The sequence below is a fragment of the Brassica rapa genome, chromosome A01 (genome assembly GCF_000309985.2).
Source record: "Brassica rapa cultivar Chiifu-401-42 chromosome A01, CAAS_Brap_v3.01, whole genome shotgun sequence".
Lineage (NCBI taxonomy): Eukaryota > Viridiplantae > Streptophyta > Magnoliopsida > Brassicales > Brassicaceae > Brassica > Brassica rapa.
Window position 1 is genome coordinate 6,201,657 of NC_024795.2, and position 26,136 is coordinate 6,227,792.

Here is a 26,136-nt window from a genome sequence, read left to right on the forward strand (position 1 = left end):
AATAAGATAATTCTTATTTATTGTGTTGTTATCTTTAAATTTATTTTTCAATTATAAAATTTAGAAAATAACAAATAAAAAATTTATAATTAAACATTAATCAACTAAATTTGTATAAATATATTTACTAAAATATTTTTAATATGTGAATGTTTTCTTTTAAAATTTCAGCACAATAATAAACATATATATTTTAATTAAATTTACGTCATATCTTTATATATATATATATATATATATATATATATATATAATTTGATGTTTGATTTTTTTCTTTTGAAAACATAAATAATAAGTTATAATGCTGATTTTTTAATTAATAAAATATAAACTAATATATATGTGTAAAACAATTTAACCTTAACACTTAAACAGACGGGGTCTCCTGATACGCTGTCGTTTAATTATAATATAGCTGGAGTGTAATATAAGTTGAGAAGCAAGGGTAAATCCGTCTTATCAGGTACTGTCATCAAGCTCCTCCTCACTCGTTAATTTTTGGCTTTCGTCTTCGTCTTCGTCTTCCTTTGGTTCAAAAAGCCATAGATCGATCTCACGCGTCCCCAAACCTCAGTCTCCGTTGACTACTGAGACTCGCCCACTTCTGGTAATCCTCCTTTTTCCATTTACGGATCTACTTCCGATCTGAAAATGCTTAAGCTTTACGATCTTCTCCGTCGTAGTTGGCGGTAATTGTTTGGATTTTATTTATTTATTTATTTGAGCTTTTTGGTGCAGTAATGATGGCCGGAGGTCTCGCTCGATTTGTAGTTTTGATTCTCGCCACAGCAATTTGCGGTGCAGCTTCAGTGTTTCAGCCCATCTCAGACTCTCACCGATCCGCGGCTCTCGATGTCTTCGCACCAGTCGATGGATCCTACAAGAGGTTGATTTCTCGAAAAATACACACTTAGAGATTTCGTTTTGTCACATATTGTATTGTTCCTTAGTTAACTTGATTAGGATGTGGTATGTTTCACCACATTTTACTAATTTTTGTCCCTTTTGCTCGTTAAAGCTGAGGTTTTGTGATTAAATTTGCGGTTTTATTTGGTTGTTATCAGCTTGGATGAGGCATATGAAGCATTAAAGACTTTAGAGATTCTTGGGATTGATAAAAAGTCTGATCTGAGCTCAGCGACTTGTGAGAATGTTGTTAAAGTTCTTGCGTCGCCTTCTTCTTCTACTCTAAAAGATGTCTTCTATGCTTTGAGTGTTAATGGAATTCTCAAATGTAAATCTGGAGAAGATGTTCCTAAGGTAAACAATCGTCTCCTCCCAATAGTACCACAATGGTCTTTTTTACCTATGAAGCGGCTAGAGTAACTTCATCTGTTTTTCTTATGAAGGACATTGTCTCTAAACTTCAAACTGGCGTTAAAGATGCTAAGTTACTGCTTGACTTCTACTATTCTGTCAGAGGCTTGGTGCTTGTTAAGGTAAAACGAGTAGACTTTTGGTGAACTACTTGAATGGGGTTGACTACTCTTGTTTCCTCTTTGTTGGATTCAGGCTTGACCTCGCTTTTCCATATGCAGGAGCAATTTTCTGGAACTGATATAAGTCTTGGAGATGCCGAAGCCGTTTTCCGCTCGATTAAGGTTTGAACTTGTTTAGCATACCTAATTTGTAGTTAATGTTGGTGTTGAACTATCAGATGTTACATTATACACTGTCTTTTTGAATAATCAGTTGTAGATTCTGGTAGAAGTGTATATAGCGCAGACTTGTTACGGATATCCAGTTACTACATTACATACTAAGATTAGTTTCCGAGTAATATTTGGCTCATATAGTAAATTTGAATCAGGCTCTTAGTCAGAGTGATGGAAAATGGCGGTACAGCCCCAACAATCCGGAATCAAGCACCTTTGCTGCTGGTAAGTGTTTCTTGCTGGATTAACCCTTCCTACGTCACGATGCTAAACGTTAATAATGAAACCTTTTCGATTATTACACCTTTAACGGCTTACTTCCTTTGCTCTGTTTTTTCTTATTTACGTTCTTCTAAATATAAGAATTTGTTCCTTCAGGCTTAGCCTTCGAAACGCTTGCTGGAGTGATTTCATTAGCACCTTCAGAGATTGATCACTCCTTGGTAAGTGAAATGGTGTACTATACTACTGATTTCCTGGGAATATATTTTAATGGGCCATCACTAAAATATCTTAGTACTAATTTTCTTTGGGTTCTGGAATCTCTGAGTAACTAAATAGACAACTGTGTTTTGATAATTTTAATTTCCAAGTCGTAAATTATGCATGTGTATCTTACTTTTTAATCTGGTTATATTCTTTTGCCATTTTATATGGTAGTTTGTTGTTATTACTTGTGTGATTATATCATCATCTTGTTTGTCATCTCGTAGATCCAGACTTTGAAGACGGGTATCACGAAGCTTTTTGACAGTATTCAAAAATATGGTATGCAGTAAACTACTTGCTATATTATGTATATGCATAAGACGTTTTCTTCAGTCAATTCATAGTTTTTTCAGTTTAGATTTGCATTTCTGGTGTTGATTATTATTTTTTGATCGTATAGACGATGGGACATTTTACTTCGATGAAAGTGAAGGCCCAATATCAACAACTGCATCAGTAATTAGAGGGCTCAAGTCATTTGCAGCTTCAGAATCCACAGGATTGAACGTATGTAGTAACCATATTTCTTTGTATCCTGTATTTTGTCATATGTATTGATAACTCACCTTCTCCTATTCTCTCATGCAGCTTCCAGGTGATAGGATAGTTGGTTTGGCCAAGTTCTTTCTTGGTGTTGGAATTCCTGGTGATGCCAAAGATTTCTTCAACCAAATAGATGCATTAGCTTGTTTGGAAGACAACAGGTAATGCTACTTTCATGCCCTCTTTATGCAATTTCCTTTTGGTTTATTTCAGCACACATCTTAGAAGAGCTTTCAGTAACCTTGAATTGAGTTTAGTGACACTAGGACTTACTGTTACTTCCGTTCTTTCATGCTAATAGTTGCTTTTGATAGAGGAAAACTGTTTCCCTTTACATGTAAAAATGTTCTGAAGGGCTTGTAGTTCTCTATCCTAGAATTTTTAGCAAAATGATAGGCAGAAATGATATCTGTAGAGAAGATTAGAAGTTTAAAAGCTTGACACTTGCTAAATTTCAATCAGTTTCTCTGAAATTGTCATTCCATGGGAGCAACAATGTGTGTTTATGGCCGTTTTCTATGATTTCAGGTTCTCCGTTCCACTCATCTTGTCTCTTCCATCTACTGTCATTTCGCTGACAAAGAAAGAACCTCTGAAGGTATGCCATCAAAACTTTCATCAAGATGTGACTGGCATAGTTTGAGATGTTAATTTCTTTTATTTTCTGTTTTTTCCCCTATGTTTTTCATACAATTCCCTGTTGAATAGTAGTACTTCTTGTCGTGGCAGTCTTAAGTCTGGATTTTCTGGCTATATCGGTTAGATGTTGGATATTTAGTTGGTAGAGGTTGCTCAATCTCATAGAATTGGATGCTTGCATAGATTCTCTTACTCGATAATGACTCAGTCTAGTTGACCCTTCGTCAATTACCTTTTTGGATATTGGTTTTATATTTTATTCTCTTTATCTGGAACTAGGTTAAAGTTAGCACTGTATTCGGTTCTAAGGCACCAGCTCTTAGTGTGAAGCTCTCACAAGCTCTAAGTTCTGGATCAAAGGGTTCTTCTGTAATTAACAACCAGGTAAATAATGGAGCTTCTCTGACTATTTGAGCCCACATTAGTAAATCGTCCTTTTTCTCTGCATTAAGCCTGTTTACATGTTTCCATTACATTTTTGGGTGTACAGGAGCTTAAGTTTGACGCTGAAAGTGCAACGTACTTCTTGGAATCCTTCCCTAAGAACTTTGATGTTGGAAAGTATACATTTGTATTTGAGGTATTGCTCTTGTCGGTATATATCACACAGACTTCATATACAATGTATGTTAAGAACATGATAAGCTTTTTTTGGTAGATTTTGCTAGATGAGTCGGCAAATGAAAAAGTATACATAACCGAAGCTCAAACAAAAGTGCCTATATCCGCCACAGGAGCTATTACCATTGAGAATGCAGAAATTGCTGTACTTGACAGTGACGTTGGGAGCGTTGAATCTCAGAAAAAGTATGTCACCTGTATCTTTGTACCATTGTTGGTTTCAAAATATACTTTTTTGCAAATTTTGGTTGTGCTTATCATCATTTTGTTACTTGAATTTCCTTTACAACTATTGTAGGCTAGATTTAACTAAAGATGAAGCAGTATCATTATCAGCAAACCATCTCCAAAAGCTGCGCCTGTCATTACAGTTAACTACTCCACTTGGCCATGTGTTTAAGCCACACCAGGTTTGTTCCTTCCCGATTCATAATGATTATTCTCTGTTCGCTTCCTTGACTTGTTTACTTCCATGCAGGCATTTCTCAAGCTGAAACATGAGTCACAGGTCGAGCATATCTTTCTCGTGAAAACTTCTGGAAAGAAGTCTGAATTAGTTCTAGTTAAGTTCCTTAAACTACATCTTGAATGGCTTTTGCCAAAAAGAATCTTTTACATATCTTCATTTTTCTACGTGCAACGACGTTTTAATTGCAGTACTAATGATTGATGTTATTTTTTACCCTTCAGGATTTTCTTGGATTGGTTGAGAAGCTTTACTACCTTTCTGGTAAATATGAGATCCAGCTAACTATTGGAGATGCTTCCATGGTAAGTACTGTTCTTTCAGATCCAATGCAGTTATTTTCCGAAACTTTGAACAATGATATTTTGTCCTCCAGGAGAACTCTTTATTGAGTAATATTGGCCACATCGAACTAGACCTACCAGAACGTCCAGAGAAGGCGGCTCGTCCTCCTCTCCAGCCTACTGATCCTTACTCAAGATATGTGCCAAAAGCTGAGATATCACACATCTTCAGGGTTCCAGAAAAGCTTCCCGCAAAGCAGCTTTCACTAGTTTTCTTGGGTGTTATAGTTCTCCCATTCATCGGCTTCTTGATAGGGGTCAGTCTTCTTTCGCTTGTAAATACATTCAGAAACAACATTTTTCGCAACTTCTAAATATTGTGTGTTTCAGCTTACACGGTTGGGAGTGAACATAAAGAGCTTCCCATCGTCTGTTGGGGCTGCAACATCGGCTTTACTTTTCCATGGCGGCATTGGAGCTGTTCTGCTTCTCTACGTGCTCTTCTGGGTGAAGGCAAGTTCTCAGAACCGGTTCTTGTTTTAAGTTTATAAAGACCGTTGCATAATCAAAAAAATCTATAGCTCATCGTAATGATAATATCTTTTTTTTTGTTTTCCTTTTCGTCCTGCAGTTGGATCTGTTCACGACTCTAAAGGCACTGTCTTTGCTGGGAGTGTTTCTGTTGTTCGTCGGACACAGAACACTGTCTCACCTCGCAGCAGCATCGAACAAGCTGAAATCTGCTTGAAGGATATATATTCATCACTATGATGGATCTTTTATGGTTCCTGTGTCTCTACGGAGCAGTTTCGTATTTCAGTTTTGTAGCAGTTAACTTATATAGATTATGGTAATAAGACAATTCCAAAAGATTACAGAGTTTCAGTTTAGTCTTAAAAAGTGATCAAGAAGAGTTCCTTTCCTTACCTTTTTCGTTTAACCATATTGATGAAAAGAATAAAGGAAAGTCAACGATATAATAAGGGAAATATAGACTGGCAGGCTTTTGACTTTCAAAATTTACAGTTCAATAAACTAAAAGTAAAAGAGAGCAGCACGTATGTCATCTGTAAATAATCTAATATTTATTGTTAGTTCATCTGAAAAGTTTGTGTAAGAACATTCATAACTCTCTCTCCTCCCTCCCCTGATTGGCAATAAGACACGTTCAAATCTAATCTATATCTCCCTATTCCAATTCCGTACATACTCTGCTTATTCCTTTGCATAATCTTTCTTCTTCAGTGATTGTGTGCATCGTCAACTTTGACTTTCATTCTCTGTAAGTTGTTAATGGTTTCAGGAATAGATAAAGATTCATTTATTGTGGTCTCTCGGTTTATTTTGGATCTCTTTCTCTATCTGGTATTGGAAAAAAAAGATATGTTCTTCTTCTTGGTGGTTATGTGGTCGTGGTTTCTCCAAAATATTTGGTTCTTGAAATCAGAGTTTTGATCTTTTTAAGAATCATGAAACTTTTGATTTTTCTTTGTCTAACATTATTGTGCGTGATTGGTATATCTTTTGTTCTGTGTAGGGATCGTGTTTGAACGATTGCTAGCTTTTGAGAAGAGCAATGAGTTATTCTGCAGCCGGACAAGGAAATAATAGCTCAGGTATATTGCTGGTTTGCTTTATCAATCATTACTCTTAAGGAATATGAGTTTTTTTTTGTGTGTGTTCATAAACTTCACAAAAGATCTTGTGGTGTGAGGTTGAGAATGATTCACCCTCTTGCTTCACAGGTAAAAGGAGAATAAGTGATCTATTAACTCAATCTGATAACCGAGTCTGCGCTGATTGTAGCGCTCCAGATCCTAAGTGGGCGTAAGTCCTTTCTCGTAATGCTTCCAACAATCATACCGTTAGCAATGTAGCTGCATCCGTGTACCAAATCTTGGTTAAATTGTACTATTACAGGTCAGCAAATATCGGAGTGTTCATATGCTTGAAATGTTGCGGTGTGCACAGAAGCCTTGGTACTCATATCTCAAAGGTTGTAATGACTCTTTGCTTCTCCCTTTACGTGGAGATGTTACACTTTCATTATATATGTAAATAAGTAACAATCGTTAGGAATAGAGTTTACTCTTGTACAATCATATTTGCTTTCACCAAGTCTTCTTGACAAGGTTACTGATAGCATAAGGGTGGGTGTTTTGCAGGTCTTATCTGTGACATTGGATGAATGGTCAGATGATGAAGTGGATTCAATGATTGAAATTGGAGGAAATGCCTCTGCAAATTCAGTTTACTAGGCATTTATACCTGATGGTGTCTCTAAGCCTGGACCTGATGCTAGTCATGACCAACGTATGCAGTTTATCAGGTAAAGCTTTGCTAAAACCCTTAAAATCTCTATGTCCTCAAATCTTAAATGTCAGGTCAAAATATGAACACCAAGAGTTTCTAAAACCAAGCTTGAGGATCACATCCGTGAAGGGATCAAATTCATCATCATCACAACAGCCGGTAAAATCTTCTTTCCAGTAAAAAAAACTCTATGAACTTGGACATTGCTCTCAGTCTTTTGATATCATGGTGGCAGCATCTTGAAGGAATGGTTGAGTTTATTGGATTGTTGAAGGTGACTCTTAAAAAAGGAACCAATCTAGCTGTCCGAGATACGAGGACAAGCGATTCTTATGTTGTGTTGACTCTCGGACAACAGGTAAAACCACCAACTGAATACTTTGTGAATTCTTGTCTTTCTCACCATTGTTGTAGTGACTGTTATGGTTATCTCATTTGCTGATGTATTTCTTCATATTACCAGACTGCAAAATCAACTGTAATGAAGAGCAACTTAAACCCGGTTTGGAACGAGGAACTCATGCTCTCTGTTCCTCATGACTATGGCTCAGTGAAGTTGGTAAAAAAGCTTGGACTAAAACCATCCAAATCAGATTCTACTTTTAATGAATATTTAATATAAGTTCTTAATTTTTTTTTCTTGCTGAATTTGTGCAGCAAGTGTTTGATTATGACGCATTCTCTGGTGATGACATAATGGGAGAAGCTGACATTGATATCCAACCTCTGACCACATCCGCAATGGCTTTTGGAGACCCTGAAATGTTTGGAGATATGCAGATTGGTAAATGGCTTAAATCCGACAACAATGCTCTTATAGAAGACAGCATCATCAACATTGCAGATGGGAAAGTGAAGCAAGAGGTTCACATCAAGCTTCAGAATGTCGAGTCTGGTGAATTAGAACTAGAACTTGAGTGGCTGCGTCAAGACCATTCATTGCATAAAAGAATCTAAAGCTCATCGTAATGATAATGTCTTTTTTTTTTTTTTCCTTTACGTCCTGCAGTTGGATCTGTTCACGACTCTAAAGGCACTATCTTTGTTGGGAGTGTTTCTTTTGTTCGTTGGACACAGAACACTGTCTCACCTCGCAGCAGCATCGAACAAGTTGAAATCTGCTTGAATATTCATCACTACGGTGGATCTTATATGGATCATGTGTCTCCATGGAGAGGTTTCTTATTTCAGTTTTGTAGCAGTGACTTATATAGTTTATGGTAATAAGACAATTCCAAAAGATTACAGAGTTTCAGTTTAGTCTTAAAAAGTTATCAAGAAGAAGAGTTGCTTTCTTTACCTTTTTCGTTAAACCATATCTGACATCCAAATCACAAGAACTAATTAACTTTGTTAGATCAAATGACTTTCGTAATTATTACTAACACTATCAAATAAACCGAACAAAACTAAAACTTGATGAAACAAATATTAGATCATAGATATTATTAAACGAAATACCATATGATAGCACTAAAAAAGTTTATGTCACATATATAGATTCTAAGGATCAAAATGATCAAAATATTTCATTAAAGAAGTAAATGTATAATTATACCCGTAGGTTAACTAATCCAAACTTTAAGGTTTATAGTTAAGCGGTGGGATTTGGGATTGAGATTTAAAATTTTATAAAATAAAAAATAAATATTAAAATTTTGAAAATAAAAATTTAAAAAATAGTTTCAAAAAGTATTTTCAAATTACAAAAAGAAAATTTGAAAATAAAAAAAAATTCAAAATTATTTTTTAAAAAATGATAAAAAAAAGTTCAAATTTGAAAACATATAATCTAAAACTATAAAAAAATTATTTTTTTTAAAAAAGTATATATATATATATACTTTTTGTCGAAGGGCAAAAAAGTATATATATATATATAAATATTTTTTTTTAAAGTATATATATATATATATATATCTTGGGTATTAGGGTTTTTTATCTATTAAATGAAACATTTTGGTCATTTTCCTCTTTGTGATTTATTTTTGTAATCAAAATTTTATAATAGTCTATTTAGAAGAAGGGCAATTGTCAATAATAGCATCTTTTAAGTTTTTGTCTCAAAAATGGTATTCGAAGGAGAAAGGGAAAATTACATGTTTACCACTTTTATGGTACCACTTTTTATTTTTACCACCACTAAAGAGACATTTTCAAAAATACCTTATTCATTAAGTGGTAAAAGACTCTTATGCTCTTGTTATTTATATATATAATAAATTATTATTTAAATAAAAAATAATTTTTTTTATGTTTTCGAATTATACTTTTTCAAATTCGAACTTTTTTATAATTTTTTTTTTTGAAATTCTTTTTTTTCGAATTTTTTTTTATTTTTTTTCAAATTTTTTTGAAAAACGAAAAATTATGTTTGAAACTATTTTTTAAATTTTTTTATATATTTTTTAAGTATTTATATATATATATATATATTAGAATCTTAAATTTTACATTTCAAAAACCCTACCCCACCCCTCAACTCTAAACCCTAAGTCTAGATTAGTTAACCCTAAGGGTATAATTGTCTTTTATCATTCATTAAAAGTGAGGGTAAAAGTGGTTAGTGTAAACATGAAAAGTGATACTATAAATGTGATATTTGTGGCAATTTCCCATGAAAAATTACATGTTTACCACTTTTATGGTACCACTTTTTATTTTTACCACCACTAAAGAAACATTTTCAAAAATACCTTTTTCATTAAGTGGTAAAAGACTTTTATGTTCTTGTTATTTATATATATAATAAATCATTATTTAAATAAAAAAAAACAAATTAAAAAAATTAAAAAAAAATTATGTTTTCGAATTATACTTTTTCAAATTCGAACTTTTTTATAATTTTTTTTTTGAAATTCTTTTTTCGAAATTCTTTTTTTTTTTTTTTTTGAAAAACGAAAATTATGTTTGAAACTATTTTTTTAAATTTTTTATATATTTTTTAAGTATTTATATATATATTTATTAGAATCTTAAATTTTACATTCCAAAAACCTTACTCACCCCTCAACTCTAAACCTTAAGTCTAGATTAATTAACCCTAAGAGTATAATTATCTTTTACCATTCATTAAAACCGAGGGTAAAAGTGGTTAGTGTAAACATGAAAAGTGGTACTATGAATGTGTTATTTGTGGCTATTTTCGAAGGAAAAAATCACAAAAATGACATTCTTTAAAGGATAAAATATCTCTAATACCTTTGGTTTAAAATTAAATAAACAAATAAAAATAAATAAAAACAAATAAATAAAAAGAAATAAATGAATTTTTTTTTTATAGTTTCAGATTATATGTTTTTAGATTCGAAATTTTTTATAATTTTTTTGTAACTTTTTTTCAAAATTTTGTTTTTTATTTTTTTTTCAAATTTTCTTTTTATAATTCAAAAATACTTTTTAAAACTGTTTTTTAAATTTTTTGTTTAATTTTTTAGTATTTATTTTTTATTTAATAAAATTTTAAACCTTAATTCCAAAACTCCATCCTTTAACTCTAAACCCTAAGGTTTAGATTAATTAACCCAAGGGATATAAGTGTATATTTACTTGTTTAATGAAACCTATTTTTGTGATTTTGAACCGTGAGTGCTCGTTTGGGAACAAAAACTTGGTTTGATATTATCCTAATCTTTTTCTCTTAGAAAAATTGCTCTATTATTAAATGAGAAAAAAGGAAACCAGAACTTAGTCAATGACAACTATAAGGAAATGTATTTGGCATACGTTAGTACGACGACTTTTAAACTTTACAAGTTCAACGATAAATAATTTAAAGTTAAAAGAGAGCAGCCTAGCAGCATGTTGTAGTTAAAACAAGGTTCATATCACTTTCTCTCACCCGTCATTGGTAAATGGTAATAAAGACCGTTCAAATCCAATCTATATCTCCTTGATCCAAACCGTACACATTCTTCTCAGTCCTTTGCATAATCTTTCTTCTTCATCGATTGTGTGCATCGTCAAGTTTGAGTTTCATTCTCTGTAAGTTGTAAAAGGTTTCAGGAATAGATAAAGATCCATTTATTGTTGTCTCTCGATTCTTTTGAATCTCTTTGATACGGATGATTTGCACTTGGGTTTATCCCTTTCTGTACTGGCATTGAAAAGGATATGTTCTTCTTGGTGATACTGTGGTCGTGGTTTCTCCAAAATGTTTGGTTTTGAAATTTGCAAAGCAGAGTTTTGATTTCCTTAAAGAATCATGAGACTTTTCATATTTTTTTTTCTAATATTGTTGTGCGTGATTGGTGTTTCCTTTGTTCTGTGTAGGATTGTGTTTGAACGATTGCTAGCTTTTGAGAAGAGCAATGAGTTATTCTGCATCCGGACATGGGAATAATAGCTCAGGTATATAGTTTTTCTGTGTGTTCATAAACTTCACAAAAGACTTTGTGGTGTCAATGGTGTGAGGTTTATAGGATTCTTTATAAGCTGAGAATGATTCACTCTCTTGATTCACAGGTAAGAGGAGAATAAGAGATCTTTTAACTCAGTCTGATAACCGAGTCTGCGCTGATTGTGGCGCTCCAGATCCTAAGTGGGCGTAAGTCCTTTCTCATAACGCTTCCAACATACATACCCTTACCAATGCAACTGCATCCAGTATACCAAATCTTGGTTGTGTTTGACTTATTACAGGTCAGCAAATATCGGAGTGTTCATATGCTTAAAATGTTGCGGTGTGCACAGAAGCCTTGGCACTCATATCTCAAAGGTGATGACTCTTTGGTTCTCTTTCTATGTTTAGTTTCTGGACTGCACTAAGATGCTTACAAATGATCTTGTGGAGATGTTATATTTTCATTATGGAGATAGGTAGCATGACCATTGGAATGTAGTTAATCTTCTACAATCATATTTGCTTCCCTTTTACAAGTTTATTGATATCATAAGGGTGTTTCCAGGTCTTGTCTGTGACATTGGATGAATGGTCAGATGATGAAGTGGATTCAATGATTGAAATTGGAGGAAATGCCTCTGCCAATTCAATTTACGAGGCATTTATACCTGATGGTGTCTCTAAGCCTGGACCTGATGCGAGCCATGACCAACGTATGCGGTTTATCAGGTAGGTTTTGCTAAAACCTCCCACAAATAGTGTTGTTTAGTGGAATCTCTTATGTCCCTCAAAATCTTAAATGTCAGGTCAAAATATGAGCACCAAGAGTATCTAAAACCAAGCTTGAGGATCACATCCGTGAAGGGTCCAAATTCATCATCATCACAACAGCCGGTAAAATCTTCTTTCCCAGTAAAACACTCTATGAACTTGGGACATTGCTCTCAGTCTTTTGATTCATGGTGTTTTAACAACACTTGAAAAAAAAACGGCAGCATCTTGAAGGCATGGCTGAGTTTATTGGATCGTTGAAAGTGACTCTTAAAAAAGGAACCAATCTAGCTGTCCGAGATATGAGGACAAGCGATGCTTATGTTGTCTTGACTCTCGGACAACAGGTAAAAGTAAAACCAACTTAATACTTTGCGGATTCTTGAAAGGTTTTGGTCTTAATATGTTTTTACCATTGTTCTAGTGGTTGTTCATTTGCTGATGTATTTCATCATATTACCAGAGTGCACAATCTACTGTAATGAAGAGCAACTTAAACCCGGTCTGGAACGAGGAACTCATGCTCTCTGTCCCTCATGACTATGGCTCAGTGAAATTGGTAAAAAGCTTGGACTAAAACATCCAAATCAGATTCTGCTTTTAATGAAATATTCAATTGAAGTTTTTTTTGGCAGCAAGTGTTTGATTATGACACATTTTCTGCTGATGACATAATGGGAGAAGCTGGGATTGATATCCAACCTCTGATTACATCTGTAATGGCTTTTGGAGACCCTGAAATGTTTGGAGATATGCAGATTGGTAAATGGCTTAAATCGTGCGACAATGCTCTTATAGAGGACAGCATCATCAACATTGTAGATGGGAAAGTGAAACAAGAGGTTCACATCAAGCTTCAGAATGTTGAGTCTGGTGAATTAGAACTAGAACTTGAGTGGCTGCCTCTTGACCAATAAATATATAACAAGAGGCTCACTAAACATATGTGTTTGAGTGTCATTGCTTTTGTGGTTTGAGTTATTGCTTTTGTGCACAATCCAAATGTTTCATTTGAAGCATAAGATAAGACGTTTGTAAGAAGCTAAATCAGGTTTCAACCCCAACTTCAACATTTCATCATGATACCTCATAGCTTTTTTCATCTCCTTCAGACGACACAACCCGTGAATCATGATTGTGAAACTCTTGCTGTTCATTGTATACATCTCTTTCATGTACTCAAACACTCCAACAGCTTCTTCCACCATAGTTCTTTGCCTCATCATAAGCCTATCAAGAACCGCGTTATAAGCATTCACATCCAAGCTTCCTTTAATCTTCTTTATCTTCTCATGTAGTTCCATCGCTTTCTCCAGCTTCCCCGTTCTGCAGTAACGCTCCATCAGCAACCCGCAGGAAAAGGAGTCGAAGTAAACTTCCATTTCCATGACAGAATCAAGAAGCTTCTCTGCTTGGTTCCATTTTCTTTTCCTACACATTGCTGCTAAAACTTCTGATAACTTTTGTGTACAAGGGACGAAACCGCGCTTTATAACATCTACAAGCAACTCATGTTCTTCCTCTGAGTCATCATGATCTATACAAAGAGCATTTGCGAACTCGTTATAACAACTCTCATCAAGTAAAGAAACACCTCTCCGACAAATCAAACGGTAAACATCAACAGCTTCTTTTGTTCTCCCATTTCTAGACAGAGCTTTCAACACACAACCGTATGTCTGATCACGCACCGTTCCAGCATCACAAGCTCTACGGAAAAGCATCTCAGAGGCAAACGTTTTCCCCATATCGCAGAGCCTTTCGATGATCTGATCATTCACAATCGAATCATCTTTCTCCACCATTAAAACAAGAACCTTATCGATCAACTCAGCGTCTCCCAATCTGCAGACATCATCCAACACGCATCCGTAAGAAGAGAAACTCAGCTTCAGATTCTTTTCATCCATCTCACGAATGACATTAAACACCTCATCAAACTCACCGTTTCTGCTGTAACACTCCACAAGATTGGTGTAAATCTTGCAGCTTTCAACACCCGTTGCCATCAACTTAACAACACTCTTGTGTTTCCCGTGTTCACACAGAACCTGAGCTACCAAATCGTAAGTGAACCCATCGGAGACGACACCGTTTCGAATCATTGCATTGTACAAACACAAAGCCGCTCTAAAGCGTTTCTCTTTGACGAGAGAATCAAGAAGAGAGTTGTAAGCGTTAACCGAAGGCGAAAGTCTCAACCTTCTCATCGAACTAAACACTTCCAAGCCGTTCTGGTAACTACCCTTTAAGGAATAACACTCAATAGCTAAGCTAAGTGAGATAGAGAGTGAACCTTCTTCACCTTCAAACCAACGTTGCATCGATCCCACGAGTATTGCCACAGAGTTCGTTTCAACGAGAGGACGCAGGAGGGCTTCTGCTCGTTCTAACAGACCTGCTTCGGCAGCAACTTCGATTACTCGACAGTGAGACTTGAGATCGGGTTCGAACCGGAGATGGGTTTTGGCCCAGTCGAAGAACTCGAGAGCGGTTTTGGGAGAGTTCCGAGTCTCGCGGAGGATATGGAGGAAGAGAGGCGGTGTGAGTGTTGCTTTTGGGAGCTTGGACTTGACATAGCGGAGATGAGTGTCCCAGTTGCGTCGTTGTAAGAGGATCGAAGAGATCTCGGTGGCTGATCGGAACAGAGTCAGTTGGGTTTTCCAGTCGGAAGCAGAGGATGTCGAGAATCGTTTGAAGAGTCCAATGCTTTTGTGGAGAAGAACCATTTAGTTGCTTAGTTCTCACATTAGGGTTTAACTAAGTTCCGTCAAGAGACAACCTTTGCTGACAAAAGTAACTTAAAAGGACCAAACTTTATTACCAAACACAAAGGAGTGAACTTTCAACGCGATTATGAGACGATCTATCCCCCAAACACAACTCATAGTTTGTTTGTCCTTTGGATCTCTACTAATTAATACAGTCAAATCTCATTACTCAATTTCCTAAAGTAGCTACATACAAATGACTCAATCATTGCCACATGTCGAGTTTTAATTGGTCTTGATGATTCATCATCTCTCTCCTTCCCTCTTTTTGATAAACCTCACTCTTGTTCTTTTGTCTTTTTTTCAGTTTCGCAATCCGATTCTATAATCAAAAAGTTCTCTTTCTTCCTCAGTTACTGAGACTTGATCGAGGTAAAAAAAAGAAGAAGAAGATTCTTGCTTCCTTTATCTTATCCGCTTCATTACAGTTTTCCTGACATGCAATCGGATCGGTTTCTCTGTAATACAGAGATTTTGCTGGGGACACATGTTTTGCTTTTGTATCCTCTTGATCTCTTTCATCTTTTTAATGGATGTAATGTTTTAAAGATTGTTCCTTTTGGATCAAATTTGACTTGTGATCGATCATGTTAGTCCAGAAAATGAATATTAAAGATAAAATGGTTGATTTCATTTCAGCACATGAATGTTTTGTGCCCATCTCTCTGTTCCTTAGATGCCATCAGATTATATAAAAAAACTAGTCTTTTTTTTACCTGCAGGTTCTCTGATCTGATCTAAAGGGTCAAAAGATGGTAGAATCAGAAGAGAATGGCGTGTTATTCCCCATTTTCATTTTGACAATAATCGCAATTCCGTTGGTGCCTTATACATTCGTGAAGCTAAGCCGCGCTTTTTCCAAGAAACAAAGGAGCATACATTGTCAGTGTCTTGACTGTGATCGTTCAGGGAAGTACAAGAGATCCGTCTCTCAAAGAGTTAGTTTTTTCTTCTTTCTCTCCAACCAAACACCTTTTAATGGTTTTAACTATGTTCTTACCTTAACTTGTTGATTACTCTCTTCTGCAGATCTCTACCTTCACTTCATGTAGCAACTTGACAGTTGTGCTACTCTGGTTTGTTATGATCTTCTTGATTTTTTACACTAAGAACATCAGCCGTGAGGTAATGTTCTCCCTCCTAATGCTTAATCCGAGGTTTCTTGTAGCTACGAAATTACTTTTGCTTAATGAATTTTCTTGGTGTGAATATTACAGAGTCAACTCTTTGAACCATTCAGTATACTTGGATTGGAACCTGGTGCTTCAGATTCACAAATCAAGAAAGCATATAGAAAACTCTCTATCCAGTACCATCCTGATAAAAATCCAGATCCAGGTTGAACAAGCTTTTAAAGTATCCTTCCTTTTTGGTTTTCATTATAGACTTTTTCTGTCTGCTTATTACTGATTTGTTGTGTTGTTAACTATACAGAGGCCAACAAATACTTTGTGGAGTCAATAGCTAAAGCTTACCAAGCTTTGACTGATCCGTTGTCTCGTGAAAACTTTGAGAAGTATGGTCATCCTGATGGCAGACAGGTAATAATAATGATATACAAAGTATTCTCAATGTTTTGTTTACCTCTTTACATGTTATAAGAGTGTGTTCCCTTCAATGAAACAAATGCGAATGAACATTAGTCTTTCTTGTCGCATATTAAAAACTAAGACTCTTGCAAATGTGATTGATGCAGGGTTATAAACTAGGAATTGCTCTTCCTCAGTTTATCCTAGACTTAAACGGAGAATCTGGTGGGCTACTGTTGCTGTTTACAGTTGGTTTATGTATTCTCTTGCCGCTTGTGGTCGCCTCCATCTACCTCTGGAGATCATCAAAGTATACTGGAAACTATGTCAAGCTTCAAACTCGTCAAGCGTATTATGAGTTAATGAAACCCTCTTTGACTACAAGCAAAGTCATGGACGTTTTCATCAAAGCAGCTGAGTACACAGAGATTCCAGTCCGTAAAACCGATGATGAATCTCTGAAGCTACTCTTTGCGTCTGTCAAAAGCGAGCTAAGTCTGGATCCTAAGAAGATGAAGCAAGATGAAGCTAAGTTTTGGAAGCAGGATCCTGCAGTTATCAAGGTTGGTTTCTGTTAACACATTGTAAGTATTGTATACATTTTGAAAAAATGCTAACTCTTTTGTTTTACTGTAACAGGCTGAGCTTTTGATACAGAAACAGTTGACTCGTGAATCAGCAGTTTTGTCTCCAGCTCTGCAAAGTGATTTCAGGCGTGTGCTAGAGTTTGCACCTCGTCTCCTTGAAGATTTAATGAAGGTCTTGTTTCTTTTATTAGCACATTGTTATCTGATAAAATAAAGCTTGTTACAAAGTTGATGATGATGACCTGAAACTCTATATCTATCATCAGAAGAAACTAAATGCTAAACTTTATGATATTGTTTCTTGCAGATGGCAGTTATACCCCACAATGAACAAGGGCATGGATGGTTAAGTCCTGCACTAGGAGTCATAGAGCTATCTCAATGCATTGTTCAGGTAATAAGCTTTCTTTAAGTTCTTTACCTCATTAGAGTCGCAATGTTGTTAATGTTGTTGTTTGATTGCAGGCTGTTCCTCTTAGTGCGAGGAAGTCATCTTCAGAAGACACTGCTCCTTTCTTGCAACTCCCTCATTTCAATGAAACTATCGCCAAAAAGATAGCGTTGCAGGTTGGATCATTCAAAGAGTTTCAAGAACTAAGCTTAGAAGAACGTTCTAAAGTTCTTAAGGAGGTTGCTGGTTTGTCTGAAAGCGATGTTGCAGACGTGGAGAAGGTGTTGGAAATGATACCTTCTCTGAAAATAGAAGTCACTTGCAAAACAGCAGGGGAAGAAGGTATTCAAGAAGGCGACGTGACGACAGTTCAAGCTTGGATCACTCTGAAACGTCCCAATGGACTCGTGGGAGCTGTTCCTCACTCGCCTCACTTCCCTTTCCACAAGGAGGAGAACTTTTGGGTTATTCTTGCGGATTCAAACAACGTCTGGTTCTTTCAGAAGGTTAGTTTCATGGATGAAGCTGAAGCTATAAGCACTGCTTCGCTTGCTGTTAGTGAGACGATGGAGAGTTTAGGAGCAAGCGTCGAGGCAAAGAACAGTGCAGTTGAAGAAGCTGTTGAGAAGGTTAAAAGTGGGTCAAGATTGGTGATGGGGAGGCTCTTGGCACCTGCAGAAGGTACTTATAACTTGACTTGCTTCTGCCTAAGTGATGCTTGGATTGGTTGTGACCAGAAGACATCACTGAAAGTGGAGGTTTTGAAAAGAACCCGTGATGTGGAGGGTGAGGCTGCAGAAGAAGGTATGGATGAGGATGAAGAAGATGACCTTGAAGAGGAAGATTATGAGAGTGAATACAGTGAAGATGAGGAAGACAAGAAGAGAGGATCAAAGAAGAAAGTAAACAAGAAGGAGTCGAGTTCTGAAGAGTCTGGATCAGATGAAGATTGAATAAACAGAGGAGTTTAAGTTTGACCTCAAATACATTAGTTTTTGCTTCAAAGCTTACACAGTGATGATATTCACAAAGATTCTTTGCTGAGTTTCTTTATCGTTTTCACATTAGTTGGTGTCTTGTTTTGAATTTTTCTAAGCTCTTTACCTCAAAAGTTCAAACCTTTTGGGTCATGCTTTCAGTCAGTACCCCAAGCTTCATTGATAACTTTGGCTCTCAATCTCTTTTCCGTGCATGATCCAACAGTACATACAATCTCAAAGGCTCAAGAAGAGTCCTAATGATCAAGACAGGGTTCTCTAGATGTTTCAATCTGTCTTTGATTCATTCCCACAAGTTTTTCTTCCTCTTCACTGGAATCCTCACCATCTTGGTTTGCTTCCTCATCTGACAACATATCAGATTTACTCTCAATCTTGTCTTCGTCGCTGCTTAAGCCTCCTTCACCTTCGCTTAGCTCATTAAGCTGCTTTGCCTTGACCTTAACGCGTCTTCCTTTGATATATCTGAACTCCCACTGCGGTGGAGGATACTTCTTCATCAGCTTCTCATACTTATCATCCATCCCAAGTTTCAAAAACACTTTCCCAACCATATTCACAATCGCAGTATTCGGTTTCACTCCAAGCTCCTCCATGTCAGCAAACACCTGATAAAAAAAACCAAGAATTGCTATTTCATTAGTTCCAGACATCATCAACCTATCCTAAAGTAAGAAGGCTTTTTATACTTTACCTCGAAGAGCTTGTGGTGCATGTCTCTCTTGTAATAGATAGAGATCATTTTGTTGAAGAACTTTCTTGGAGTTCCTTCTAAATGTTCCATGAACAGTTTGTTCCAGAGCTCCTCAGCTTCGTCCAGCCGGTTATCTTCTGCTAGAGCGTTTAGTAACGAGAAGTAAGTCCCCATTGTTCTTCCTTGGCCTTTGCTCAGCATCCATTTTGTCACCTAACACAATCCAAAACAAAACTTTTATTTATTCACCTAACTACATCATTTCCAGAACAAAACAAAGAAACAGCTCCTTCTTGCTTTACCTGAATAATCTTCTTCCACTCTCTTTCATCTTCAAGAACAGCTAAAGCCTTCTTGACTATAACAAGAGGGAACTCTAACTCCCAGGCAATGAACGAATCAAGCGCTCCGTAGACTTCTTCTTTAACATTCGACAGTTCTTTTATCTGCAGATGACAAAACTCAACATTGACTCCAAAAGATGACTGCAGAAGACATAGACATATGAAGAGTGTCAAAAGAGAGTAGTATTACACAAGCAATCATCTTGGCAGCCTTGGAGATGCTTCCAATTCTCTTCCTTGTTTTCCATACTCGAGGAGATCGAGGTCTTGGACCTCTAGCCGCACAAACCTGAAGATTAATTGAGTTCCACACTGAGGGATTGTCTAAGCAAAGAAGCTAATAACATTTAACTATTACAATACTAACCACAACATTGTTAGGCCTCTTGGAGAAGAGTTTAGTTGATTCCTTTGTTTGAGGAAGATACGGTAGTGAATATCTCAAGCTAAGCATCCTCCTGAGGATAAGAAGAAGAACTCAAAAATTTCAAAGCTTGTTCCTTTTATCAGCCAACAACAGTTCATAACAGATTGAAAACACAAGAAACTAACTTTAACCACAAAGTTATGTAGTGAATCAAAACACGTAGTGTTGAAGATACCTTTGGATTCGTCACAGTTAGGCAAAGAGTGAAGATGATTCTTCTTCTTTTTCTTCGCTGTCTCTCTGATATTTGCGCTTCTCACTCTATCTCCTCTGTCCTTCCAAGTTCCCTCTCTGATGTCTGTCGGAAATCCTCATCCAGAAACATACGAAACGCTGCGTTTTTGGACTAATGGAAAAGGCCCATTAACCCAAAAGTTTGAATAGACCCATTTAACCAATTTATTATTTGAAGAAACATTAACATCGTAGCATCATTAGATTAATGAGAGTATCTTAACTAATTTTTTTAGTCAAGTTTTCACTAAGATACTTAACGGAAGTATCTTAACATATCAGAGGCATCCAAGTTTTTATTTGAAGAAAAAATTTCCTATCTATACTATTAAAAGGGAAGAAATCCCAAAAAATCTACTTATGAAAAATTGTTGGACCTATTCACTAGACTTAACTATTTTTTTGGTCTCACTCTATATTTCTCTAACTATACACTAATCAATTACCTTATATTTCTCTAACTATAAAATAGTCAATGCTCTTATTTAATACTTAACTTACTATAATACACCAAAGATTTATACATCAATATTATTAATTCAAAATCATTGATATATTTTACCTCTATTTTTCTTTGGAATATTACTTTTGTGCCACTAAATCTATTAAAAAATAGATTATTTTATAACTGATTTAATAATCATACAATCCACGATCATTTTTCTTTAACAAAAGCAATTACTATAAAAACATTTGGATTTATTGGTAATTAAAGTCTGAACAATACCATACTTTTAATTCATATTAAATGTTTTATGACCCAAACTAACATAAAAACATGATGCAAGTACGGTTAACAAAAAGTTAAAAACATGATACCATTCGACGGTCAAAACATATTAACTTCCAATTACGATTAGAGAAATACTTCACAGTACAACAACAAGCTTAATTATTTTTCAAAATTATAGCTTTTTCTTTGAAAACCTTCCTAGGTTATTTTTGTGATGAAAATCTTTTACAACTGGGTTTATTAGGAGAAAGGGTTTTGTATATATATTTTCTCAGGAAATTATAGCATTTTTAGAATGTTTTTTATGATTAAATAAAATATATTATTTATTTTTAACATTTATAGGTAACTCAACTATACTCAACTTAATAATAATTTTATTTCTAAAACTCAAAAATTTAATCTTAATAGAGTCATTATAAAACCTATAAACTAGAATGTATAACATAAAAAATGTAGTTTATTCAATTTTATATCTTAGTAAAATTTATATGAGAAATTTGAACAAATTTTAAAAAATATTATCATGTTATTTTAGATTTTTACCATGTCATCTGGTATAGATTCACGAGTTAATATGGATTTTAGATTTTAAAGGATTTTAAATAATAGATTTTTATTAAATTGAAACTAGATTATATATGGTGACTGCGTTTACTGGTTTGACTGTGGATACCACTTATTGTTGTTTTGATACCTTTTAGTGGAAAATTAGACTGAATGTTGAGGACTTATTAAGATATTTTTTAATATTTGAAAAAAAAATGTTTGAGTAATTTGTTTTTATTGGATAATTCAGCTTATAAATAGTATATTTAAGATATTTGGTTATTTAGAAATTACATATAATTAATTTTTGTAGGTATATAATTTGTATTTTTAAAATTCAGGTATCTATTTATCTCGGTTCTAGAGATATATGATATGTTCGGTTATTTATAAATTTTGGTTCAAGTTTGGTTTCATTTTTTAAATTTGGTACGGGTTGATTATCCGGTTCCGAATAATATGGCCAAACTTATAAACTATCTTATATAAAAATTTATATAAAAAATTATTAAATTCAAAAAATAAACTCGCGCTTTTTAAGCGCGGGTCAAAATCTAGTTTAACATTATAGCATCATTAATAAGAGTATCTTAACTAAAACCACATGTATTTATATTTAATTTTCAAAAAGTTTCAAAAAATCGAAAGCTTCTTGATGCGGATGGCTTAGAAGTCCTCAATCTCACAAGATATTGTATAATCCGCGGCGACACACCTCTAGCCTGTTTTGGAGACTCAGGCTCACTTTTCAACAAGATGTAGCCCTTTTTATTCCTTTTATTCAGCAATATATAAATACAACATCGCTCATAAGATGTTTCAGACCGGATCTTAGTATTAATGCTTTCTGTAATAAAAACAATGCTCTTTCCTATATAGTTTTAGTACTACTAGAATATAATTGGTATATATAGAGTCAACGTCCAGAAGGAAGATCATTTATAATTTATAAATAGGACTAGTATTTAAGATCAAAGAAAAGAATAGCATGATTCATGCAAAAGAAAATGGAATACAGATCATCAGTTATCTGTTTAACTGTCTGTTGGTACGTGGTCTCGAACATTTCAAAGAACTTTCTTCCAGTTCCAGAAGTCATTCGAGAGATGTTAACTAGTACAAGTGCCAAGAAAATAAATATTTTTTCTAAAAGGAAAACAACAATGGACCTTGTTGACATTGTTTTCTGAAAATATTTGCATCGGGCAAAGATATGCATGTGCTTAAGGTAGTCACCACGTATGAGCCGACAAGGTTTCTGGGTAACGGTTATTTTGTTGGATCTTATTCTATAATGACCACATGCTTTGTTTTATTTCTCTAATCTTATTGTTTATGCGTTATTTGGACCAATCATGATGTTATTATTATATTCACAATTAACTCAATATAATGATCATACAAACTCAGTTGCGAGGCACCATATATATGGCGTCTTTTTTTTGTTGCTAAGACCATATATATGGCTTCTCTCTTTGAGACTCACCATAGCCTCATTGATAAAATCATCCGGAAATGGATCACTATACACCATTCGAATACTATGATGGTATGTCCGTCTTAGACCCAATAAAAATATTAAAGTTTTATTTTTAAAATAATGATATAGTTTTGAAGTTAAATAAATTATTTATATATGTTTAATAATTTAACTAACTCTTAATTATAAAAATATAACTAAAAAGTTTATAGTTTTAAACTTTAATATATACATTTATGTTTTAAAATTTAGAAATATTTTTCAAAGAATTAAAGTAAGATGATTATTTGCAAGTAAAATTTTGTTTCAATGGTTCTCTTTTTTTTTTCTTACAGTCTTGCATTTTGTGAGCTACAAGTTTGAAAATGCGAGTAAACTCTAACTCTTTACAATCATAATAATATATTCTTTCTGTTTTATATTAAGTGTCATTTTAATTTTTTCTTGTTACATAAAAAATGTCATTCTATAATTCTAATATAATTTATACTTATTTTTAGGTCAATATTAATTATAAAATGCATTGATGATCTCATAAATAAATGTATTTATATATTGGTTAAATATATGATATTAATGAAAACATAAATACATTTTAATCATTTTTTTAATTGTGTGAAAAATGTTTTAAGTGACACTTTTTATGAAATGGATGGAGTATTATTCAGTATCTACAAGAGAAAACAAACAATGTGAAAAATTTCTTAAAAGAAATAACAATACAGTGAGAAGACTGAAGAGCCTCGTGAACAAGAACATCTTACATCCATGTTTTCAATAGAGAAATTTCGTGTAGACGACGTGGGCGGCCAAGATATTTTCATATTTATTTATTAATAAATGAAACACGTAGACTAATACACATCAGATTATGGAGCATGGATGTTTTCCCAATCTGTGCATTATTAATGAACCGAATATCCTCCTTGTGCCCAAGGCACGTTTCCGAGATGTATGTGGGTCATCACGTCCCAATTCTTTTCTTTTTAGGTTAGACACTGGATTTGCAGCTAAAGTAGGGCTGTTCAATATGGTAAAACCGAACCGAACCGAACCGAAATAGACAATATGGTTTGGTTTTGATATATACCATATAAACTGAATGGATATAATTTTATAAAAACCGTAGGATTTGGATATGGTTTGGTATATAACCGATTAAACTGAATAAACCGAACAAAACCGATTAAAAGTAAAAACATGTAAATATGTATCTATTTTAAAACAATACATGAAAATCTATTTGTTACATAAGTTAAATTTGTGTTAATAACTATTACCATAATTTTATAGTAATAAAAAACCTTAATTTGTAAAACACTTGAACTATAACTAAATAATAATACATCGCAATTCATACATTTTATTTTTAAGTCTTTTTTTTTGATCTTTTTGATTTATTTTAGTCTTCACTTAATTAATATGAAGATTATAAATTTGATGGACAATAATTAATGGAAAATTTTCAATTGAAAAAGCATGACTTTAATGAACACTAAATATGGAAGAGTGGAAAAACTTTTCTTTTATGTTTCTGTTTTGTTTCATATTTTTATTTTCAAAATTTCAAGTTTTGATTTTAGTTATAGAATTGATTATTTTATTTGATGGTAGAAGCATTTTTACTTTTTTGTTCATCTATTTGAACATGTAATATATTTTTAATAAATGACTGTATTGACAATATGACTCTAAAATTCATATAATATGATCTCAAACAAAATAATTATGTTTTTTGGTATAAAACCGAATAAACCAAAAATCGACGGTATATAAACCGAACCGAACCGAAGTAAATATGGATTTAGAATGGTAGTTATATTTTACTAACCGAAATACCAAAAACCAAAAAAAAACCGAACCGAAACCGAACCGATATCCGGATTGAACACCCCTAAGCTAAAGTCATAAACACTAATTACGGTGTAATTTTGAAGCTCCTTGAACATATTCCGGATCGAATTTTCTAGGACTTGTTTTAATTTTAAATTAAACACTAATTTTGAACACCTGTAATTAAAAAAAAGTTAAATTTAATTTTCTTATAATATTATAGTTTACGAGCAAACTTTTTTTAATATAATTTAAACGGCCAATTTCATAGTATCAGCCTATCAGGCTTGGTGTTATCCGAAATTGTGGAAATATGCGCTCCTTGACTATGCGTCACTTACGAGAAAATCCACTGGTATATTTTTTTTTTGTAAAACAAAAAGGTTAAATCAGAATCTATTAAAGACACAGGCCTAATCTCTGGGTGGGAGATGCAACCCACAGACAGATTCTCTTCCGGGTATTCGAATGGGCCGTAAGCATGGGCACATATCCGCGTGGCCACATGTGGAGCTAATAATTTCACACTAGAGGGAAATCGATCTCTGGCCTGGACCAACAGGGTAACTCCTCCGCTAGTGGAAACCATTAGGCCACCACAATGTGGTTTTTATATTTTTTTTTGTAAAACAAAAGAGTTAAATCTGGATCTATTAAAAACACAGATAGAACCTCTGGATGGGAGGTGCAACTCAAATCCACTGGTATATTGTGGCATAAAATATGTTGCCACTCTGTAGCTGATCAGATAATCTATTGCACAAGAAACCTGACACTATGCGGTCTTTACCAAGCACCCACTGTTTAAAACTTACAACTTCATGAATGTTTTTTTGTAATGCTGTCATTGTTTTGCTCATCTTCCCACAATACACCATGCCTGACTTACAAATGTTTGGCGAATAATAATGCTTTTGTCATTTTTTTATTTACATTTTTGTTGCAAATCGCCAGATTATCCTGCTACTTTTTTCTTCTATTTTTTATTCGTTTTTTAATCTTCATAGGTTCTATACTTCGAACCTGGTTTAAGCTAAATGCTCCTTAGTTCAAAAATATCAGGATAACTAGCTAAGTACAACCCCTAGCTAGTTGCCACGCACACGATCACACATTTTAATTATCTGTAACATATTTTGTTGTTTTTACAAAAAAGAACATATTTTGTTGTAACTAAATAAATGAAAATCGCATTCTACCAACAATGGTCGGCAGGCAAACTCATGGCGGTGGTTTGACTATTACGATGTGACAAGTAGCACAATCGGCAGATTCCATTAATCCTAATTAATATACCTACTTACCAGTGCTGTTTTTCCATTTGGAAGTACATGATATTGGTATGATCCACTTTTTTTTTTTTTTCAGTTATCCATTTAAGATAGATTAAGTGATGGTCAGACGAGCCGATATTATGAAGAGCACCTCTGTCTCGCCGAATCC

The 26,136-nt window shown here is 34.3% G+C and overlaps 6 protein-coding genes across 11 annotated transcripts; 4 read left to right on the forward strand and 2 right to left on the reverse strand.

The window, feature by feature from the left end:
• Window positions 1-459: 459 nt before the first annotated feature.
• LOC103858773 (dolichyl-diphosphooligosaccharide--protein glycosyltransferase subunit 2) lies at window positions 460-5,623 on the forward strand. Its single transcript, XM_009136197.3, has 20 exons — window positions 460-607; window positions 739-886; window positions 1,065-1,260; window positions 1,350-1,439; window positions 1,539-1,601; window positions 1,811-1,880; window positions 2,034-2,098; window positions 2,369-2,423; window positions 2,545-2,651; window positions 2,733-2,848; window positions 3,216-3,285; window positions 3,606-3,710; window positions 3,817-3,906; window positions 3,985-4,133; window positions 4,246-4,357; window positions 4,426-4,509; window positions 4,638-4,718; window positions 4,790-5,014; window positions 5,088-5,210; window positions 5,329-5,623. Exons 2-20 carry the CDS (start codon window positions 741-743, stop codon window positions 5,443-5,445), a joined length of 2,064 nt encoding a protein of 687 aa, XP_009134445.1. The 5' UTR covers window positions 460-607; window positions 739-740; the 3' UTR covers window positions 5,446-5,623.
• A 176-nt stretch (window positions 5,624-5,799) lies between these two features.
• Window positions 5,800-8,309, forward strand: LOC103858782 (ADP-ribosylation factor GTPase-activating protein AGD12). Of its 2 annotated transcripts, XM_033282343.1 has the most exons (10): window positions 5,802-5,979; window positions 6,235-6,313; window positions 6,443-6,524; window positions 6,618-6,693; window positions 6,863-7,026; window positions 7,082-7,169; window positions 7,246-7,368; window positions 7,474-7,569; window positions 7,668-7,905; window positions 8,020-8,309. In XM_033282343.1, exons 5-10 carry the CDS (start codon window positions 7,013-7,015, stop codon window positions 8,232-8,234), a joined length of 774 nt encoding a protein of 257 aa, XP_033138234.1. In that variant the 5' UTR covers window positions 5,802-5,979; window positions 6,235-6,313; window positions 6,443-6,524; window positions 6,618-6,693; window positions 6,863-7,012; the 3' UTR covers window positions 8,235-8,309. The 2 variants fall into 2 exon arrangements, with proteins under 2 accessions (XP_033138209.1, XP_033138234.1); XM_033282318.1 differs by having other exon boundaries at window positions 5,800-5,979; window positions 6,863-7,169.
• Window positions 8,310-10,689: 2,380 nt separating this feature from the next.
• On the forward strand, window positions 10,690-13,229 carry LOC103858804 (ADP-ribosylation factor GTPase-activating protein AGD12). Of its 2 annotated transcripts, none has more exons than XM_009136230.3 (9): window positions 10,690-10,994; window positions 11,283-11,360; window positions 11,475-11,556; window positions 11,652-11,727; window positions 11,918-12,081; window positions 12,159-12,246; window positions 12,348-12,470; window positions 12,587-12,682; window positions 12,759-13,229. In XM_009136230.3, the coding sequence occupies exons 2-9, from the start codon at window positions 11,321-11,323 to the stop codon at window positions 13,038-13,040; spliced, it is 951 nt and encodes a 316-aa protein (XP_009134478.1). In that variant the 5' UTR covers window positions 10,690-10,994; window positions 11,283-11,320; the 3' UTR covers window positions 13,041-13,229. The 2 variants fall into 2 exon arrangements, with proteins under 2 accessions (XP_009134478.1, XP_009134486.1); XM_009136238.3 differs by having other exon boundaries at window positions 10,691-10,867.
• Window positions 13,059-14,909, reverse strand: LOC103858793 (pentatricopeptide repeat-containing protein At4g21170). Its single transcript, XM_018652551.2, has one exon. The coding sequence runs from the start codon at window positions 14,850-14,852 to the stop codon at window positions 13,131-13,133; it is 1,722 nt and encodes a 573-aa protein (XP_018508067.1). The 5' UTR covers window positions 14,853-14,909; the 3' UTR covers window positions 13,059-13,130.
• A 129-nt stretch (window positions 14,910-15,038) lies between these two features.
• Window positions 15,039-18,531, forward strand: LOC103858834 (dnaJ protein ERDJ2B). Of its 3 annotated transcripts, none has more exons than XM_009136266.3 (9): window positions 15,039-15,266; window positions 15,617-15,832; window positions 15,924-16,019; window positions 16,112-16,232; window positions 16,329-16,435; window positions 16,591-16,986; window positions 17,063-17,182; window positions 17,318-17,404; window positions 17,476-18,531. In XM_009136266.3, the coding sequence occupies exons 2-9, from the start codon at window positions 15,647-15,649 to the stop codon at window positions 18,352-18,354; spliced, it is 1,992 nt and encodes a 663-aa protein (XP_009134514.1). In that variant the 5' UTR covers window positions 15,039-15,266; window positions 15,617-15,646; the 3' UTR covers window positions 18,355-18,531. The 3 variants fall into 3 exon arrangements, with proteins under 3 accessions (XP_009134514.1, XP_009134520.1, XP_033137993.1); XM_009136272.3 differs by having other exon boundaries at window positions 15,209-15,394; window positions 17,476-18,354; XM_033282102.1 differs by lacking the exon at window positions 15,039-15,266 and adding an exon at window positions 15,411-15,429 and having other exon boundaries at window positions 17,476-18,354.
• On the reverse strand, window positions 18,384-20,251 carry LOC103858819 (pentatricopeptide repeat-containing protein At4g21190). 2 transcript variants are annotated; one of them, XM_009136254.3, is made up of 7 exons: window positions 20,040-20,251; window positions 19,805-19,895; window positions 19,628-19,726; window positions 19,396-19,539; window positions 19,094-19,306; window positions 18,741-19,007; window positions 18,384-18,668 (listed from the first exon to the last, which is right to left on the reverse strand). In XM_009136254.3, exons 2-7 carry the CDS (start codon window positions 19,889-19,891, stop codon window positions 18,636-18,638), a joined length of 843 nt encoding a protein of 280 aa, XP_009134502.1. In that variant the 5' UTR covers window positions 19,892-19,895; window positions 20,040-20,251; the 3' UTR covers window positions 18,384-18,635. The 2 variants fall into 2 exon arrangements, with proteins under 2 accessions (XP_009134502.1, XP_009134495.1); XM_009136247.3 differs by having other exon boundaries at window positions 18,384-19,007.
• Between the last annotated feature and the right edge of the window lie 5,885 nt (window positions 20,252-26,136).

Coding starts and splice junctions, on each gene's coding strand:
- LOC103858773 (XM_009136197.3), top strand. CDS start 741: ATGATGGCCGGAGGTCTCGCTCGATTTGTAGTTTTGATTCTCGCCACA. Junction 1,881..2,033: donor ATCAAGCACCTTTGCTGCTG/GTAAGTGTTTCT, acceptor TTGTTCCTTCAG/GCTTAGCCTTCGAAACGCTT. Junction 2,849..3,215: donor GCTTGTTTGGAAGACAACAG/GTAATGCTACTT, acceptor CTATGATTTCAG/GTTCTCCGTTCCACTCATCT.
- LOC103858782 (XM_033282318.1), top strand. CDS start 6,930: ATGCCTCTGCAAATTCAGTTTACTAGGCATTTATACCTGATGGTGTCT. Junction 7,170..7,245: donor CATCATCATCACAACAGCCG/GTAAAATCTTCT, acceptor TCATGGTGGCAG/CATCTTGAAGGAATGGTTGA. Junction 7,570..7,667: donor ACTATGGCTCAGTGAAGTTG/GTAAAAAAGCTT, acceptor GAATTTGTGCAG/CAAGTGTTTGATTATGACGC.
- LOC103858804 (XM_009136230.3), top strand. CDS start 11,321: ATGAGTTATTCTGCATCCGGACATGGGAATAATAGCTCAG. Junction 11,557..11,651: donor GCTCCAGATCCTAAGTGGGC/GTAAGTCCTTTC, acceptor GACTTATTACAG/GTCAGCAAATATCGGAGTGT. Junction 12,471..12,586: donor TCTTGACTCTCGGACAACAG/GTAAAAGTAAAA, acceptor TCATATTACCAG/AGTGCACAATCTACTGTAAT.
- LOC103858793 (XM_018652551.2), bottom strand. CDS start 14,852: ATGGTTCTTCTCCACAAAAGCATTGGACTCTTCAAACGATTCTCGACA.
- LOC103858834 (XM_009136266.3), top strand. CDS start 15,647: ATGGTAGAATCAGAAGAGAATGGCGTGTTATTCCCCATTTTCATTTTG. Junction 15,833..15,923: donor AGAGATCCGTCTCTCAAAGA/GTTAGTTTTTTC, acceptor TCTCTTCTGCAG/ATCTCTACCTTCACTTCATG. Junction 17,405..17,475: donor TATCTCAATGCATTGTTCAG/GTAATAAGCTTT, acceptor GTTTGATTGCAG/GCTGTTCCTCTTAGTGCGAG.
- LOC103858819 (XM_009136247.3), bottom strand. CDS start 19,891: ATGCTTAGCTTGAGATATTCACTACCGTATCTTCCTCAAACAAAGGAA. Junction 19,727..19,804: donor AGAGGCCTAACAATGTTGTG/GTTAGTATTGTA, acceptor ATTAATCTTCAG/GTTTGTGCGGCTAGAGGTCC. Junction 19,008..19,093: donor TGCACCACAAGCTCTTCGAG/GTAAAGTATAAA, acceptor TTTTTTTATCAG/GTGTTTGCTGACATGGAGGA.